Here is a 17652-nt window from a genome sequence, read left to right as displayed (position 1 = left end):
ATCTAGATATATGAAATTTTTGAAGTATAAAAAATTCTGTCGCATACTTGAAAATCAGACAAGATGATTTCATAGCGCATGCGCACAAAAAATCATAAAATATCTTTCATTGAAAACAAGATTGTATTCCTTTTTACCATTGTATTTCTGACGTGAAGGTTTGTGTTAAATTGAATCTCAAAATATCTATATAATCTTGTGAAATCAATTACGTTTGTATAATAATAAGTACTTTCATAAGTAATTGCAGTGTAATAAGTATAATATTATTAAGTAATGTTGTATTGTTACGTTTGATGATCTAACCTATAAAAGTCACGGCGTTTTAATATTGTAGGATGGCTCTGAAATACGAATTGGCAGTTGGTCTTAACAGGGGCCATAAAACGACTAAGATTCGTGTGGCAAAGAATAAAAATGAACGGAAAAAGACAGTATGCATTTTGCCCGCAAGACTAAAAGGGGTTAGTACGCAACAGTGATAAACATTCCTGTTTTATGATGATACTTCTGTACTATATTATTTCTGTTTACATTTCATAATTAAACCATTTATAAAACAAAGAACAATACAAAGTAAAAATAATTCATTAATTATAAAGATTAGTATTATGTGCTCATAAATCTTTTAATTCTAGAGACAAACTAAACACAGTAAGTTTGTTAGAGATTTAATCCGTGAGGTAACTGGACATGCACCATATGAGAAACGTGCTATGGAATTGTTGAAAGTTTCTAAGGATAAGCGTGCCTTAAAATTCTTGAAGAGGAGGGTAAGGATGTCAATAAATTTTGTCACTTGAAGTGTTATATATTCCAAATGAATATTATATTCTATTCTTATATTTTATAGTTGGGCACACACATCAGAGCTAAGAGGAAGCGCGAAGAACTTGGAAACATACTTGTCCAGATGAGGAAAGCAGCTGCACATCATTAAATAATGCATTAAATTTGTATAATAAATCCATAAAAATATATGTATATGAAAAATTATTACTTTATATTTCATATTCCCTCTACATTCTTAAATTTACTAGACTAATTTAATGTTGTAAGTTAAATAAAAGCGTAACAATTTAAGTTGGGAGCCACTGATATTCAGACATGTTTAGGGTGTCTTATTGTCAATATGATTCAAATGTAGTTACTATAATAATTCAGAGAAATCAAAGTGATGTGAAAAGTATCTAGTTAACGTTGCTTTTGTAATTAATGTTCAAAAAACTTAACAAACTATAAAATAATTATTTTCCATGATGATTCCATAAGAGTTTTATGTTACATAACCTATTTCTAAGTAGGTTATATATGTACAGTATTTACGTTATTAGTTCAGTGTCATCCCATATTAAAAATGATTGGTACAGTTATGTTAAGTTCATTAAAACAAATTAAAGCTTCTGAAACAAATTGTATACTAACAATGAAGAGGTTTATTCAAAAATTCGCACGATATAACAATGTAGCAATTTATAATCTTCAACAATGTCAAACAGTGTATACGACTTTTACTCGATTGGAAATTGAAAGAAATAAAGAAATTGAAAGAAAATCTTCTGATTTGAAACACTTTAGAGATTTGTCAAAAACTGGACCATCGCTCAAAGATTTCTTGACACCAAAAATTGAAGTTTCTAGTGAAACTATTAGCGTACCAAATATTCCTTATATACAAAATATTGATGGCTCTGATCAAAAGGGTAAATAAAGACAAAATGTTTTAAGTTAGTAATATTAAAAGAAACTGTAAATCTCACGTATGGCGTTAATTTTTGTATTCAACAAATTATATTCCTTTTAGTTTACTTTGAAGTTTATGGCTGTCAAATGAATGTAAATGACACAGAGGTAATCTGGTCTATTCTAAAATCTCATGGTTACAGAAAAGTGAATGATATAATAGAAGCTAATATAATTCTACTAATCACATGTTCTATTAGAGATAATGCAGAACAGAAAGTATGGAACAAGTTAACTGATTTAAATAATGTAAGGAAAAAGAATAAAAGATTTCCTGTGAAAATCGGTTTGTTAGGTATAACTATAATTTCATATGCATAGGTAATAGATTTATAATATATTAATATTACGATACTATATATACTATCTTATTGTAATAGGATGTATGGCAGAACGATTAAAGGATAAAATATTAGAAAAGGGCAAACTTGTTGACGTCATAGCTGGACCAGACAGTTACAAGGATTTACCGAGGCTATTGTCTGTACCAGACAATGAAACTGCTATTAATGTTGTTTTGTCATTTGATGAAACATATGCAGATGTTACACCAGTGCGATTAGATCCAAGTTCCACCAGTGCATATGTGTAATCTGTTATCCTTGTCATTGTTGTATAATTTATAATTATTATAACTATCTTTATATGTGTTTTCTTCATATTTTGTTAGCACAATAATGCGTGGATGCGATAATATGTGCACATACTGTATCGTACCGTTCACAAGAGGAAGGGAAAGATCAAGACCAATCGACAGCATAGTGAAAGAGGTTCAATCTTTATCTGATGAAGGTGTAAAGGAAGTGATACTTCTTGGGCAGAATGTAAATAGTTATAGAGATACATCTCAATCGGAATTCTATGTTAATAATAATATAGAAACACATTTAGCAAAAGGTTTCAAAACAGTATATAAAAACAAAAAAGGAGGACGTCGTTTCGTTGAGTTACTAGATGAAGTGTCTCGTATCAATCCAGAAATGAGGATCAGGTACTAAAAATATTTTCACGTTTGAAAATAGCTATTATTATTGAATATCATTATAAATCATTTTCAGATTCACATCGCCTCATCCGAAAGATTTCCCAGATGAAGTTTTACAATTGATAGCGGAAAGGCCGAATATTTGTAAACAAATTCATTTACCTGCTCAAAGCGGTAATTCCGCGGTTTTGGAAAGAATGAGAAGAGGATACACGCGCGAAGCATATATAGATTTGGTGCATCATATACGTGAGACTATTCCGAACATGTGTTTTTCTAGTGACTTTATTACCGGATTTTGTGGAGAAACGGAAGAGGAATTTCAAGATACATTATCATTGATAGAACTAGTGAAATATAATAAAGCCTTTCTTTTCTCTTACAGCATGCGGGAGGTAATACACATTTTATAAAATTCATATAGTATATTATATTTGAAAAATGGAAACCTTTTATTATTAATCGTAGAAAACGACTGCACATCGTCGTTACAAGGATGACGTACCACCGAGTGTTAAACAAAGCAGGCTCGAAAGAATGATTTCAACATATAGAACGGAGATAGTAAATGTAAATAAATTACAGATCGGACAATTACAGCTTGTGCTTGTAGAGCAAGTAAGATTTTACAATTTATTGTAATTCAACTATGTTGTAGAATGATGATATATCAGTAAAATATGTAATAATTAATTTTAGCCCAGTAAGCGGTCAGATGAAAATTTTCAAGCAAGGAACGATGGTAACACGCGAGTAATAATTCCCTCCATGACTATACCTACTGGAAAATATTCAAATGACACGAGATCAATAAAAATTGGCGATTACGTTGTTGTAAAAATTGAGACTGCTAATTCGCATTCATTAACAGGCACGCCTCTGTATCATTCGTCGATAACAGAATATGCATTTCCGTCTGTGTTATAAATAAATGTAGAATATAATATTCGGAGATTTCATTTGTTATTTAATCACGCTTATTGTTCCATAATACATTCAATTTTTGAACGAGACACGTAGTCTTTAATTACAATCGTACAAAATTAAATCGACGTATTTACTAGTGATATAACAGTATTGTGAATGAAGAAAAAAGCATTTACATAATAAATAGATATAGTTCAATCTATTATTATGGTACACACATGGCGGTTTATAGGTACGTAATCTTTCCTCTTACGAGGATGATATTAATAATTTTTAACAGAACGTTACATACTGATTAAAAAAGATTTATCTATGCTTATTCTACTCCGTTTGTAGAGAATTCTTTAATACTTTATTTTCTCTCATCTTTTCATAATTTCAACAGCACTTGATAAAACTTTTCGCGACAATAAATACGTTCGATTTGCGACAATAAATCTAGACGGAGATTCGGTAAGTTTCAACGCGTTACCGTTCAAAGTAGGTTTATAAATTATTTACATAACGACAATATTCTATTCTTTGAAACAAGAATCATTTTGTACAAAAGAATCTATTAACAAAATAACCAATTTAAATTTACACGTATCTTTAAAAAAAAAAAAATTATATTAACACCTGAGTAGGTATCATCAACTTATACAAAATATCGATGTCTTTGGAAGTACAGAATTCGTTTCCAAATAATACGTTGACCGAAATGATACATGTTAAACAAGACTGGCTGTTCCGATATTAATAACGCAATTATCGGCACCGCGCTCGTAGACCGTAAGATCATGGTTCCTCGGTTGTTCTAACAGTGCAGCCAGTTGTTCACCACTGGAGAATGCGTTTGGTGTTGTCGGAAGAATTACATCGCACTCTAATTGACCTAAAAGAGCAAATAACGGAAGAAGTTCTAAGAAATGGAGTACAAAATAAAATGTAAAAAAGTATAACAAGATATGTAATATGTTAAAATCACACGATGGTTAATATATCTTTACCTGATAACGAAGGTGAAGCACCTTTGCTAGAACCGTACATGCGAGTGCTATATCCAGAATCATTATGTGCGTCATGCAAAGGCGGTGTTGGGCTATAAACCGCATTACGGGACCTATATGGCATTCTGGCGATACTGTCGTAATGCACGTGCTCTGATATCACTCCTTTTCCAGAAATTCCGCCGCTTAATGCTTCCGGTTGCTCGTCCTCGTCTCCCTCGCTACTCTCGCTGTCATTGCCTACATTTTAACATGGTAAATTACTGTAAAAACAATTTACCTCTATCGTCGACTAACTTCTTGTCGACAAGTTTATTCGTCAAATCGGTCACATACATAGAAATGTTATAGACAAAGGTAACAAAAATTGAGTTTAACTAGTTTCTTAAGGACCTTACAAAAAATTCGTTGAAGTGTCTGCTATCGATTCAAAGTGCATGTAAAGTAGCTTTACCTTCGCCACGCCAGCTGTTTCCTACACCACCTTGTGGTTGGACTCTTTGATTTTGAGAACACTGACTGTGCTCTGGACTGGTGGGTTCGCTGCTTCCGGAACGCGGGCCCCTCCAACCGTTATGCATGCCAGGTACTTGTTGAAATCGCTTAATCATCTCGTGCACGCTGCGTCGCCCTGAAGATTTCCACTCGTTCGACGTGTCCTCGTTCTTTCGCGTCGCGCTACTTTCGTCCTGGCACGAATTTATGCCATGATCTCGAGACGAAAGATCCTGCTGACAGTTTCTTAGTTTAAAACAAGCGTATAAATACGAAGATATCGCTTACAGAGATTACAAAAAATATTTGCACAATATTTGTACGTAACAGCACTTCCGTATCGAATACAAACATTTCATACCACGAAGACGAAGCGTAGAATCTGATAAAAACCACTTGGTTGGGAAATAAGCGCGCGTGTGCCAATATTTTTCGCAGCCCTCGATCAAACGTTACATAAAGGCATTGGTTACGTTACATCACCAATCCGCTTTATTACCATTTTATCTTCCATCTTACCACGTTCGTAATCTGAACGACTCGATGAAAAAAGAAGGTAGATAAAACAATTAGCTCTGCCTGTAATACATACATCGCGCCGTTAAAACTCTCAGAAGGAATCTAAACACCAGAGGGTTCGATCCTATCTTCTGATCGTAAACGGGACCCATGTACCATCCGCAACGTGTCATTAGTGTCTTGCAGCTTAATCAACACCTTCGTGAACGCTTAACGTAGTTAATAAAAAGAACCACCGGTTACACACTCACGCGTTGCTGATGGACCTGTTGCCTGGATCCGATCGACGGCGAAGAGGCGGCGCCTAGCGGCGAGCTACGATCCTGTTTGATTACGCCGTCGAAGGTTTCGTTCAATCTGGCAGGCACGTCGAGTACCCTCAGCGTTGACCTCGAGACACCAGAACCGGACGGTAGGTCCCTCATGGACTTGCTGAGTCGCGGTATAGCAGGAATATCAAGATCGTCGAGGCTACCTCGATGAATCGGTGTCTCTCCGGGGATCTCGAAGCTTCTATCGTGAGGTCTGTCGTCCAGCAGATCCTCCAGAGACCTGGCACGAGCAGGTGGGAACTGTTGATCGTTGTTGAACGTGGCTTTAGCCGGTCTTTCGCTGTGTCTTCCCTTCCCACCTCTGGAAAGACGTTGCTGAAGATGCATGTGCCTCTCGTCGCACCTAGACCTTTCCGCCGCCACGCATCTCGTCAATTCCGAGATTTGCCCTCTGGTCCTCCTCTCCAGATTGGCCACTTTCAAGTCCAATCTCTCGTGCGCTTGATCTATGTGAGCCTTCAACTCAGCCTTGTCCCTCTCCAACTTGGCCTCCATGTGCCTGAAGAACGGGGCACAGTAGCACGTGTATCCCACTCCCACCGGACCCTTCCTGATGTTTCCAGCCAGGTCCAAATAGTACTGTTCGCCACGGCCTAGTGGATCCGGTGGCAGGGAATCCAAACGCGGCTGAGGAAACGCTTCCGGATCGGGATAGTAGTGGCAACCGTACGGTGACCACTGTCTGCCCATCACGGCCTTCTCGAAGTGCACCTTGTTCTGCTTGGCGGACGATTTGTGCTTCTTTTTCTCCTTCTTCGTGCAACTATCCCTGCTGCCGCTGGTCCCACTACCGGTCTTCTCTCGCTTCTTCTCGTTCTTGCTGCTGCTCTTCCCGTCGACCTTGTCCAGAGTCGCCGGCGTACTCTCCTCCTCGCGACTCTTGCTCCGCGTTCTGCTCTTGCTTCGCGCTTTACCGATTATCTCCAATATCTCTTGCAGGTTCTTGCGCCTGGCGATGTCCTTCGCGGTCTCCCCCTGCTTGTTCCGCAGGCTACGGTCGCAGCCAGCCTCCAGCAGGATCCTCGTCAGCTTCCGACGTCCCATGGCCGCCGCGATGTGCAGCGCCGTGTCGCCGTTCTGCGTTTAGAAACGATCGTTAGTCCTCGCACAAGCCGTCCTTTACCACGAGCATGGGGTTTTTACTCGTGTTCTAGCCGCTTTATCGGCGGACGGTTCTCTCAGATACCAGAGACTCGCACGATCGATGCGCGCAGATACGAGGATGATCGTTCGACACAGACTTTTCTTGTTCATGTTTCTTGGATGGACTTTGATCGCGGAATATCCAAGTGGGAAGGGGCAGATAGAAATCTATGGGATAAGAAGGGTATTGCGCGAAAGCTTGACCTTGGGTATTTATAAAATTAAAGAAAATTCTGGGAACAATGGAGGAGTACGGGAGGAAAGTACGACCACACGTACAACCTCCTCGCTTTAGGCTACGCGAGAAAAGAGGAACTTACGACGACGTGGCAAGTGTTTCAAATTGTTACTTACTTTATTCTGATCCGATACTCGACAAAGCGCAGAGATCAAAATCCTCGTCACTCCGGCGTGTCCGTACCTGGCAGACGTATGCAACGGTGTGTCTCCGTACTGAAAAATCGCAAGCCTGTTAAAATCACCTGCAAGTTTCGCTACACTCGCTCTAACAGAATTCCAGAATCGAGCAACGTTTTCAACAAACACGTACGGTGTGGTTTTAGCTGGTTCCCACGAGTACACTCGTCGTAGCTTACTCTCCGCGACACGTTTTAGGCACGCGTTTTTCAGACAAGCCTCAACCGGCTAAAAACCTAACTATCTCATATTCAATTCAATTCGAACCCTTTTTGAATCAACCACCTCACCAATTAATTTCCGTACACGCGCGAAACGAAGCACGACGAAAGCGCATCGAGCGTATTTGAAGGCGCGTTAAAGTTAGCAAACTTCGAAAGGCCGAAAGGAGGAGGTACGTACGGAAGAAAGCGACGAAGAGGAGACAAAGGGAAGAGATCGAAGCTGTTACTCACGTTGTTTTGAAGGTCGGGATTGCATCCGGCCAGCAGGAGTTCGCGGCAGCTTTGGTTGTGGCCATTTTGGCAGGCGAGGTGGAGCGGCGCGAATCCAGCCAGATTTCTCGCGTGTAGAGGCGCTCGTTGGGTGCCAAGGGCCTTCGCCAGGGCGGCAACCGTCCTGCTGTATCCGCGCCACGACGCCTCGTGCAACGCTGAATTTCCATGCTGAAACACGCGCCGATCGATTGACGAAGTCGAACGAAGTACAAACGTGGCTCGAAGATGATACCGATCGATCAAAGCTTGTCCGCGCTTGTCGGTCGGACTGGATCAACAGGACGAGGGGATACGAGCCGGGAAAAGGGGAAAAAAGAAGCAAAGGATTACTTACTGTTGATATAGACAGGCGCGGCGGTCTCTTCGTCGTATCGGATACGAAATCGGGCAAAACGACGACAGATCGTTAATCACCGTTCCAACTGTGTTCCTCAGCGATTCGTAGCTATCTGTCCGACCACTGGTAATGACGATTAATTGATTTACTTTGCCGAGAAACGCTGGAACCGACGGTCAGAGAGCTTGACGAAGCTCGGGTGCAACGCGTACATCGTATCTTCTTCTTATTTATTCTACAGAGATATATCCCGGCATAATTTATTCGCAGTCGTTTAGCTCTGTTTTCGACGTATCGATAATGCGCGACTGGTTCGGTGAATCAGCATCTGCCAGCGATTTAAGCGCGTCGATTTTTAGGAGTATCGCGAACAGAAGTTTACGGACAACGATGAATTTACGAACCGATCGATTTGCCTTAACGCGATGCTCCATCGAATCTTAACGATCAATTACACGAAAGCGTAGGAAAACCAGTATCGATGGAAACTGTTTCGTTTTTAGACGAGACAGAATTCGATAACGCAATTGAATGGAAAAGATCGCGTATAAAATATCGCGTTGACTGTGAATGCTTTAAACTAACGACTCGATTTACAGGTCCAGTTATTTCCTTACAAGCTTCGAAGGATCGGCACATACTTTACAACCTGGTCATTTCCCTTCGCCGTTTCACTCTATTCTGCGCGATAAAACTATATTTGCAAGCTGGTAAACATGTCAATCGCCGAGTTAAAGCGCGTAGGAACACGTAAACGCGCAGAAGGGAAAACCAGCTAAATGGAGACGTGAAATCTCGAGCGTGGCTCGAGCAATCCGGCCAAGTTTATCGTGGGCGGTTCCCTTCAGGGTGGGTAGTGTCGCGCGCTGCGTCACAAAATGCCTATTCAATTTAGATCAGCTCTGTACGCGCTACGTTCCGTTCGCCACTCGTTCGGATAAACGTCCAAGATATGCCATTTTGCGAATTCGCGTATCGAAACGACGCCGTGTCGCATCGTTTCCCCCGTTCTTAAACGATGTATTAAAATCTATAACGAAGAATATTGTAAAAAAAAAAAGAATTATCTCGCGACAAGAAGGTCACGTAATCGTATTTTAATCGCGTAATCGTATTTTACAGTCTTTTGATCCTGCGTTTTACAATCTTTTTAGTAGCAGTTTCGGCCGAGATTAGGCATTTACCGCTGTTAAAATCGTTGCATGAAGAACGAGATGTACTTACTTTCCATACGTTTTTGGTAATCCTCGAGCGTATTTTATATTTGGTAATCTTTGGACCGAGGGATCGAGATTGGAATTCGAGTTCAAATTAGATTTCGTCGAATCGAGTGTCATAATCCGTGTTACGAGTGGCTCGATATTATGGCAAAGACGCGAACGAATACCGTTAGTGGTTGATGAGAAAGTTAAACGCGGCTGTCTTCCTCGATTTAATGGTAGACGTTATAGCTCGGCTTTAATTCTACTTTCATCTGAAACGAGAAGATTGAAATCTATAAAACAAACAGGATGGTCTGGACGAAGAGTAAGAGCGAAAAAATTGGAACTTTCAAGGGCTTTCTTTTCTCCGCAAGGAACATTAATTCGTACGAATCTGAGGATCTAGATTTGTTGTCTGTCCTTCTGGTTCGTTAAAACGAGATAACGAATTTAATTTCATCGGCGCGATGCGAAAATTATATCGTTTTTTATCGAGATACTCTCTCGTCGCTGTATATTTAATCATTTACGCTGGATAATTTTGATATAAACGCTAAATGTCTCTCTTGCGACCCTTTGCGATAGCACGCGACTCGCCAGTTACCGTACCCGTTTCCCACTACTTCTCGTTTTATCATTGTTCCGTTGCTTCGCCATCGTGCGATCAATTTATAGCAGTCATTAGCCCTTGGTACCTTCATTAGAATGAAAAACTGCAATCTATCGTAACTTTTTTTCTCATTAGCCAAGCAAAATCTTGTTAGGCAGGGTTGAAGATACGTACATCGGATCGACGTAGAAAAAACTCCAGTCGTTCTTTTTCTTCCACGCGAAAAGAGGAAAAATCTGCAAAAACTACGCAACCTTAACGGTTATCCCGCGAAATAAAAATATCTTTACCGTTTCGAGGAAAACATTAACGTAAATAATCTTGCTGTGGACGGTGTTTTTTATCAGAAAACCTATGTATATGTAATTTGCTTCTAATTATCATGTACGTACGTATGTAGAAACGAAATGGCCTATAACTACGTTGTTAAATTCTTTGCGCGAAACTCGTGCGGCGTGCACACCTCGCGGTATCGCCGGCCTCGATTTTCTGCTTTTGCACGGACAATTTGCCGCTGGTGTCCCGCGGCGAAACACCCAGCCCACGTATCGGTTTCACGCAGTGACGTCAATGATCGTAACACCGCCGTCTCGCCATCGCGTTTTTCTCCGCGTTTCCACGAATACAAGAGAAAGAAATTTCCGCGAGGTCTTCGAGGATGAATCTCACGCGTCGACCAACGACCGTTTCTCGTGCTTGTTCGCCCCTCGCTGGGTTAAAGTTGAACCTTCTGATACCATATTTACCGATGACTGGCTCACACGCGATGCGTTCGCGTGTACTGCGCGGTAAACGATTTAGAGAAATGCAGCAGGCTGCGGGTAAAAGTCGCAAAGAGAACGATGGCGCGTTAATCGACAGGTAACTGTACGCGGCTATTATCGTAAAAATATTGGAATTAACTTGTTAAATGATTAAGGGATACTCCCACGACAGGTACAGACGTAGCGATTGGCAAATATAAATAGCACTTGGTAATTTCGAGATTTCAGCCATCGGAATTTAAACACAAATACGCGTTGCTCTTTCTTCCAAACAAATTGAATCGTACAGCCGATTGGAAACGAGTTGGAAAAATACAATTACGAAAAAGAAAGAAAAGCAACGCTACTCGTACGAAACACGAAGCTAAAACACGGTAGCGAGACAGCTCGCTACCGTGAAACACCGACGAGAATCCGCCAATAACCGTACAGCTAATTCCAACTACGGACAGGAGTTCGTTAAACGCATCAGGTTCTAAATCACTACGACAGAAGACAGCGCGTAAGCGAACGTCTCTGTTCACCGATGGATATGTACACTTAGCGCGGCTTCCTCATTCACGTCATCTCACAATCGTATTCAATCGTACACAGCGAACGATACTCGAAGAAAATGAATTTCCTCCTGTTTTCATCGGAAGAAACAGCACCGAGCTACGTGATAATAATAGCCGATGGTTGGCTCCATAGCTTCGTATGATTTATTATATATTTATCCAGGCTGTTGAACCCTCTCGCAGACGATTTCTCCGCGCTCCCTAGCTAGCCCGGTGTCTTCTTCTTGCTTTCGCTGTTCTAGGCCTTCGTTGACCCTGAAAGGCGCGATCACGACGCGTCTCGTCGGCCAAGCCAACGTCGATAGCTATATACCTGGTGGACAACGACGCGAGTAGGATGGGTCAAGCGTGGCCTTTCGAGGCGACTGCTCCAAGGGTCATCACGATGCTATCGCTCAACCGGAGGAAGAGAACGTTGTTCGTCGAAGCGCGTGGACGTACGTGCACGCTCACGGACCTCCGGAGGACTCGGAAGTCGCCGCCAGAACCGCCATGCATCATCCTATTTTTTCCTCTCGCGGATCCTACCTCGTGCATTGTCTTCTCTTCGCGTCAGGGTGGTTCTCCGGGAGAATCGAGGGTTCGTTAGTTCGGGGTGGATCGGCGAGTTTCTCGTCAGAGAGAGAAGTAGGTGGATTTTGTTAGTTGGGCGGCTCTTGTAGATTCGGACTAATTAGATTACCGCAACTGTTTCTTCAGAAACAGTTTTTTTTTTTTTTTTTTAGAGAAATTTCGTGGATCTGCAACGACGCGTCCTTTGGAATTTGAACGATTCTCCGTAAAGCGTCGAGTCGTCCGACGAAAAATTGTTTGCAATACGACAAGCTGATAGACGTTGCGTAGAGCAGTTTGTAAGACCATTGTCATTTTCGCGTCATACGAGTGGAACAGCTCCGAGGAACACATGCATAATGTATTGTCATGGTGACTGCATCCAGAGCATCCAGATCGTGTCGGAATGTAACCTGTAAGAATTTCCTGTACCGTTGGCGATGATTATCGAGGAGCGTGTTCACGTTGATGTAAGCGAAGAGAATTTCGCCAACACCTACGTAACAACGAATCTCGCTCGAGTTTCTCTCGAATTTTATGCTGCACCCTCGAAAGCGTATCCATATCGTCTGAATACTAGGACATCGTTCATAGAATTATCTCGTACATTTATCTATGATTCTTCCAAGCAGACTCTTTCACGCGACTCTTCGGTATCTTTTCCATCAGGAACATACCTGTATATGAGAGATTCGTGGAATAGGATTTGGTATCTTTCTCAAAGACCGGAATAGAAAGTATTTTTCAACGGTCGGCGTAATTAATCGACGTCGTGATCATTGATTACGTTTCATTTTTCTTCGAGATTGGCGCGCATTTTTTTTTAGAAAGAAGATGAATTCAAAAGGCATCGGCATCTATTACCGGGCTGGTGTCATCAACGGTCTCGAGCAGTATCCTATTACCTGCTCGTCAGTTCCTATGTTCCTTAGAACATTACACCTTTATTCCGTCAAGACCATCCATCTATCAGGACATGTTATGCGTAACAACCAGCGAACTTCATCAAAATCTCTGATCGACTCGCTGCAGGCTTCCCCGCCGAACGATTAAGAAACTTCAAGAAGACTAATCGCCAAAGTGAGGTCCTCGAAGCGTGCATGTCCGCCTGGAAAATCCTTAACAATCGCCACGAGGCCTTCAGTGCCATCGACTAAACAGTTTCAAGCCAGTTCTCGTTTCCTGCTTGTTAGATCGTCGGTGTTCTTGTTGGGACGTTATGGCGTCGATCAGGAGGCTCGTCGATTTTATCGATTCTATCGATCGTGTTAGGCGTATCGGTCAGAGAATATGTTTCAAATGCTAAATTTTATATTTTATCCTCGAAATTATCGATCACTAACAACAGGGAATTGTACGTATAAGATGGCAAGAGAAAGTGGACCAATTATGTAATGCCTTTTTTTGCTTTAGGGAGAAGTGGCGAACCAATTTTCATTGCTAAGCACCAACAAGTAGAGGGAGAGAGAGAGAATTTTAATAACTTTAGTCATTTTTATAAATGATACTTATCAGATTTCTTTTAATCTCGGTTGTTCAGAATTTGATAAATATTCGTAGATTAATCAAGTTAATCGATAAGTTGGTTTGATAGCTTTCGGCAGTATGAAAAGTAATCGCCGTTTATATTATAAAACTAGAAGCGTACTCGTTTAAAAAAGTTAACAGATTACCGTAAGGAATCGCGTTTCATTTATACCACGCTTGAATGAAACTCAAAGAAGACTAATCACTGGTTCGACCTTCGAGGTAAAAGTATCTATTTAAAAGAACGTATAAATTGCCATGAGACTCCGTGTTGCGCGTTATGCTACGTCGATTCCATCTATTCGGTAGAACTCACTGCGCGTGATAACGACTTAACGTAATTAAAATCTTAGATGCAATTTGTCTCGCGCGTGGTCGTCACACTTGCACGTTTCATTCGCATCAAATACTCGTAGTCGTGCGAGAGTACCATTAAACAAAAACTATATATACATACGTATCTGTCGATCAAATTAACCAGCGTATAAGTATATTACAGCGAATACAATGGCACGCGAATTTACAGCCGCTGCGAGACTTTCCCCGTTTCCCAAATTTTCTCACAATCAGATTCTCCCGTTTCTTCTCGTTTCTCGAAATCGAAACGAACCTGCATCCTGCCCATTCACGGCCGGCGTCATCAACTTCGATCACCGACATCATCCTCGTCCGACTACCACCGTTCACACATTCTAATCCCATGGTTGGCCGGCAAAAGAAAAACAAGTTGCGAGCAATCGCCACGAGGCAGATGCCCATCCCATCTCTGAAACGCTCTTCTGGTCCCATTTCCTGTTCGTCTTTCTCTACCTATATGCTTTGCGGTTCACGCGCGGACGAGAAGAAACGGCGCACAAACCGTCTACCCATGGTTGGTCAAGGAAAATCAAGGCGAAGAAAAAGAAGTCCGGCGATCACGCCTTTATTCCGGCCGCGCATCGATTCGATCGATCCATCAGTGGGTCGTATCGTGCGTAATAACGAGACGAGATAGCAGCGGAGGACGCGTGTGTTCGCGCTACGACGAGCGTGTTGCGCGCGCGAGAGTCGCGTGTGCCATGGTTCATTGACCATCGAGGCGTTCGCCAGCTACGGCGAAGGTTCCTACGGCCAGGTTCCTCTTCTCCCTAGCTCTGAGCTCGCATCGAATGCCGGCTTCTTCTTCTTCGTCTTCTTCTTCTTCTTCTTCTTCTTCTTCTTCTTCTTCTTCTTCTTCCTTCCACCACGGTTCCAGCTTTTTTCCCCTTTGTTGCGCGCGCAACCGAGGGAACACACTCTCGGGTAAGCAGGAGTCTTTCTCAGGTAAAACGAGCGTGTGTGCGGTTTGCCCGACAGAATAAACCACAATGTAGCGGGCCAGGGGCGGACAAGGCGCGAAATCATCGCTCCGCAGAGCTGACATTCTTCTAATTTTAACGCGCACCCCTTTCGTCGTCCTCTTTCGTCAAACGAAGGAAGTGCAGGATCTTTTGGCTCGCAGCGAACCGGTTACAGGTTGGTTGCTTCGGTTGTTTCAGACGCTTGAAAGTCGAAGCTGTCGACGTCACTTTTTATAGCTTCCGAAGTTTAGCGGTACCGTTACATCTGTTTGTCTTCCTAAACGATATTTACTCGAATCGTTTGCAAGTTGCTGTGAATGTAGCCTCCGATGTCGAGGATAGATATTTTAAAGAAGCGAATTAAAGAAACGCGCGTTGAGCCGACTCCTCGCCTCGTATCGCTGCTTTCTTCCTTCGCTCGTTCGACACGCTTCGTTTTCTACCTGCCATATCTCGTTTTTCACACCTTAGTTCGGTAATTTCAGCCTCTCAAATTGTACGACGCGACAAAATTTTGTTCTATATTTTCGACTCACGTATGTATCAACGATATCGTGTAGTCGTCGCGATATAAAGTTGTAATATAACTTGTTTCAGCGAAGAAAAGAAGAATCCGATCAGTAAGTTGGAAGAAATGGCAGCTGTGTCAAGGGAAGATACGGGTGGAAAATTTATAGGAGCAAACGAGCAGGTTGTAGGTTTAATTCATCGTAAGAATAGGTGGCTAACGGACGCTGTCCGATAAGCATCTGACATGTATAAACAGTCACCTGGAAATCCTGCGTTTCGTGATCAGATCGAGCCGGTGAAAATTGTTGCTTAATTTATGCTTGCTTAATAATGGTCCTCCGTGTTCCACCAAAGAGATTCTATTTCAACTTTCATATTTTCACACCTACATGTGATTTAATTTACGTTCCACATTTCACCATACAAGTCTACGTTTACGTTTAACATCCACGTTTATCGAAAACGCGGAGAAAAGCAAAATATCGTCCCTTCGCGACAAATCCACGCACCTATCGCTTCATCTCCTTTCCTCTGGCTTCGTTTCTCTCGCAGATCGAACTATTCCATTAAACCACTCCGAAGCGAACACGTCTTATTATACAAAGTGAAAAGCTGAATCTGGTATATAATGTCGAAAGGATTAAGTAGAAATTGTAAGCGTAAGTGCAGCGAGATCAATAGGATGTCACAATGACCGGTGGTTTCCGTTCATCGACATTGAGACGCAGGAACAGGATCTGACGAATGCAAAGGGCAGATTTCTTGATGCGTCCCTGACACGTACCACTTGGAAAGCCGATCGGTGGCTTTGTAAAGAAGATGCTTGCTCCAGGCATTGTTGCATGTGCATAATATACGTCGGCCATTATACCAACTCGCGCCGCAAGTCGCATTTCTTTTCGCTTCGCGTACCAAAGCATTTTTCTTCGATTATTATTGGAGAGCCACGGTTGCTTAATAACCGTCTGTATCGCGTTTACGATTTGTATTTCCGTAATAATGTTATTTTTTATACAAGTAGTATTTTACGCTATTTGTACATATATGTGCATATATGAGTCCTTTGAGTATAAATTGAATTCAACTTTTGCGTGGCTTTGTGAAATGTATTATTAATAATAGTTTTCTTTTTTAAATATTTTCTGTTATACAAGTCACGCGGCTTTTTATAAAGCAGTTCGAACGAAAGTAACCAAAAATATTGCAACTAAGCGAAACTTCGACGAATCATCCGTGTTACGTTGATCGTTGATTCGTTAGTTGTTTAAGGATACTTTGGCACCGCGTTGGTATCGAAGAAGTTGAAGTTTAAAGAGCTGTACCTAAAATTTTGTGCGCCACCTGTTCGCGAATCATTTTCTTCAGACACAAAGTGTCATTTTTGATCAAAAATTTCCGTCGCGAATTGAAAACTTCCCTCTTACAGTCATAAATTTCGATCGGAGATTCTCGTCAAAATTTCTCTCATTCTGTTGTTTAGTTGTTTTGGAAAGACAAAGAATAGGCAAGAAGCGAACAGGAAAAGGGGATGGAGAAGAATTATAAGGGAACAGAAGGAAGAAAAGGGAGGAAAGAAACGATTCTAAAATATATCATAACGTAATCGATATAAATTTACCTTTGCTCTTGCTTCTTCCAAAATTTCAGCAACGTCGAAGAAAAGAAAGAACAGAAAAGAGCAAAGTGATTCTTAGATGCACCACCACTGTACATATTACGTACAATATCGTGACTGTGTTATTGGTTTATAGATGAACGTGTGGAGATTCAACACCACTTAAAAGAAGAGAAAAAGAAAGAATTTAAAGGAGCAGAAAGAATAATGAAGAATGCGAAGTCGCTGAATCCAGTAGGTGCGATATCTGATCGGTGGCAAGATTTAAAGTACACGCTGTGTTTTCGCAACCGCAACTCGTTCGCGGTTTTACATCCACCGAGGGAATTCAGAGATCGTTTTCAACGTCGATGTTTATTCGTCGTTTGGTTCTCCTTCAATGATCCAAGAACAACGCCTCGCCGATCTGACAAGCTTTACTACAAGACGCTTCGCCTCTGTTTGTTCGAGCTAAACTGGAACAATGGTCCTCGATGTGACCACAACGACAGAAGGACGGTTATTGCTTGTAACTGTACTGGTAAACAGCTATTTTAAGAACTTACATAACTTTTTGCAAGAGGTAATTTTTGGTGGAAAAAGCGTCCTACTTTTGCAGAAAATTGGACGAAC

At 41.5% G+C, this 17652-nt stretch overlaps 3 protein-coding genes across 5 annotated transcripts in view; 2 read left to right on the top strand and 1 right to left on the bottom strand.

The window, feature by feature from the left end:
* Positions 1-26: 26 nt before the first annotated feature.
* On the top strand, positions 27-996 carry RpL36 (ribosomal protein L36). The gene is made up of 4 exons (XM_033337082.2): positions 27-158; positions 338-464; positions 639-773; positions 854-996. The coding sequence occupies exons 2-4, from the start codon at positions 339-341 to the stop codon at positions 938-940; spliced, it is 348 nt and encodes a 115-aa protein (XP_033192973.1). The 5' UTR covers positions 27-158; position 338; the 3' UTR covers positions 941-996.
* A 92-nt stretch (positions 997-1088) lies between these two features.
* LOC117158313 (CDK5RAP1-like protein) lies at positions 1089-3682 on the top strand. Its single transcript, XM_033337081.2, has 7 exons — positions 1089-1703; positions 1805-2038; positions 2124-2331; positions 2414-2734; positions 2802-3123; positions 3197-3346; positions 3428-3682. Exons 1-7 carry the CDS (start codon positions 1358-1360, stop codon positions 3653-3655), a joined length of 1809 nt encoding a protein of 602 aa, XP_033192972.1. The 5' UTR covers positions 1089-1357; the 3' UTR covers positions 3656-3682.
* dgo (ankyrin repeat domain containing protein 6 diego) overlaps positions 3323-17652 on the bottom strand; it is a 135536-nt gene continuing 121206 nt past the window's right edge. For 2 of the 3 annotated variants that reach the window (XM_033337079.2, XM_033337078.2), the window contains 6 exons: positions 8006-8215; positions 7488-7586; positions 5910-7067; positions 5099-5375; positions 4645-4884; positions 3323-4529 (listed from right to left, as the gene is read on the bottom strand). In XM_033337079.2, coding sequence (XP_033192970.1) covers positions 4366-4529; positions 4645-4884; positions 5099-5375; positions 5910-7067; positions 7488-7586; positions 8006-8215 — 2148 coding nt within the window. In that variant the 3' untranslated portion in view covers positions 3323-4365. The remainder of the gene's footprint in view (positions 4530-4644; positions 4885-5098; positions 5376-5909; positions 7068-7487; positions 7587-8005; positions 8216-17652) is intronic. The other variant, XM_033337080.2, reaches the window with a different exon arrangement.

Source organism: Bombus vancouverensis, chromosome 10 (assembly GCF_051014615.1).
Source record: "Bombus vancouverensis nearcticus chromosome 10, iyBomVanc1_principal, whole genome shotgun sequence".
NCBI classification, from domain to species: domain Eukaryota; kingdom Metazoa; phylum Arthropoda; class Insecta; order Hymenoptera; family Apidae; genus Bombus; species Bombus vancouverensis.
This window is presented reverse-complemented; position numbering and strand designations above follow the sequence as displayed.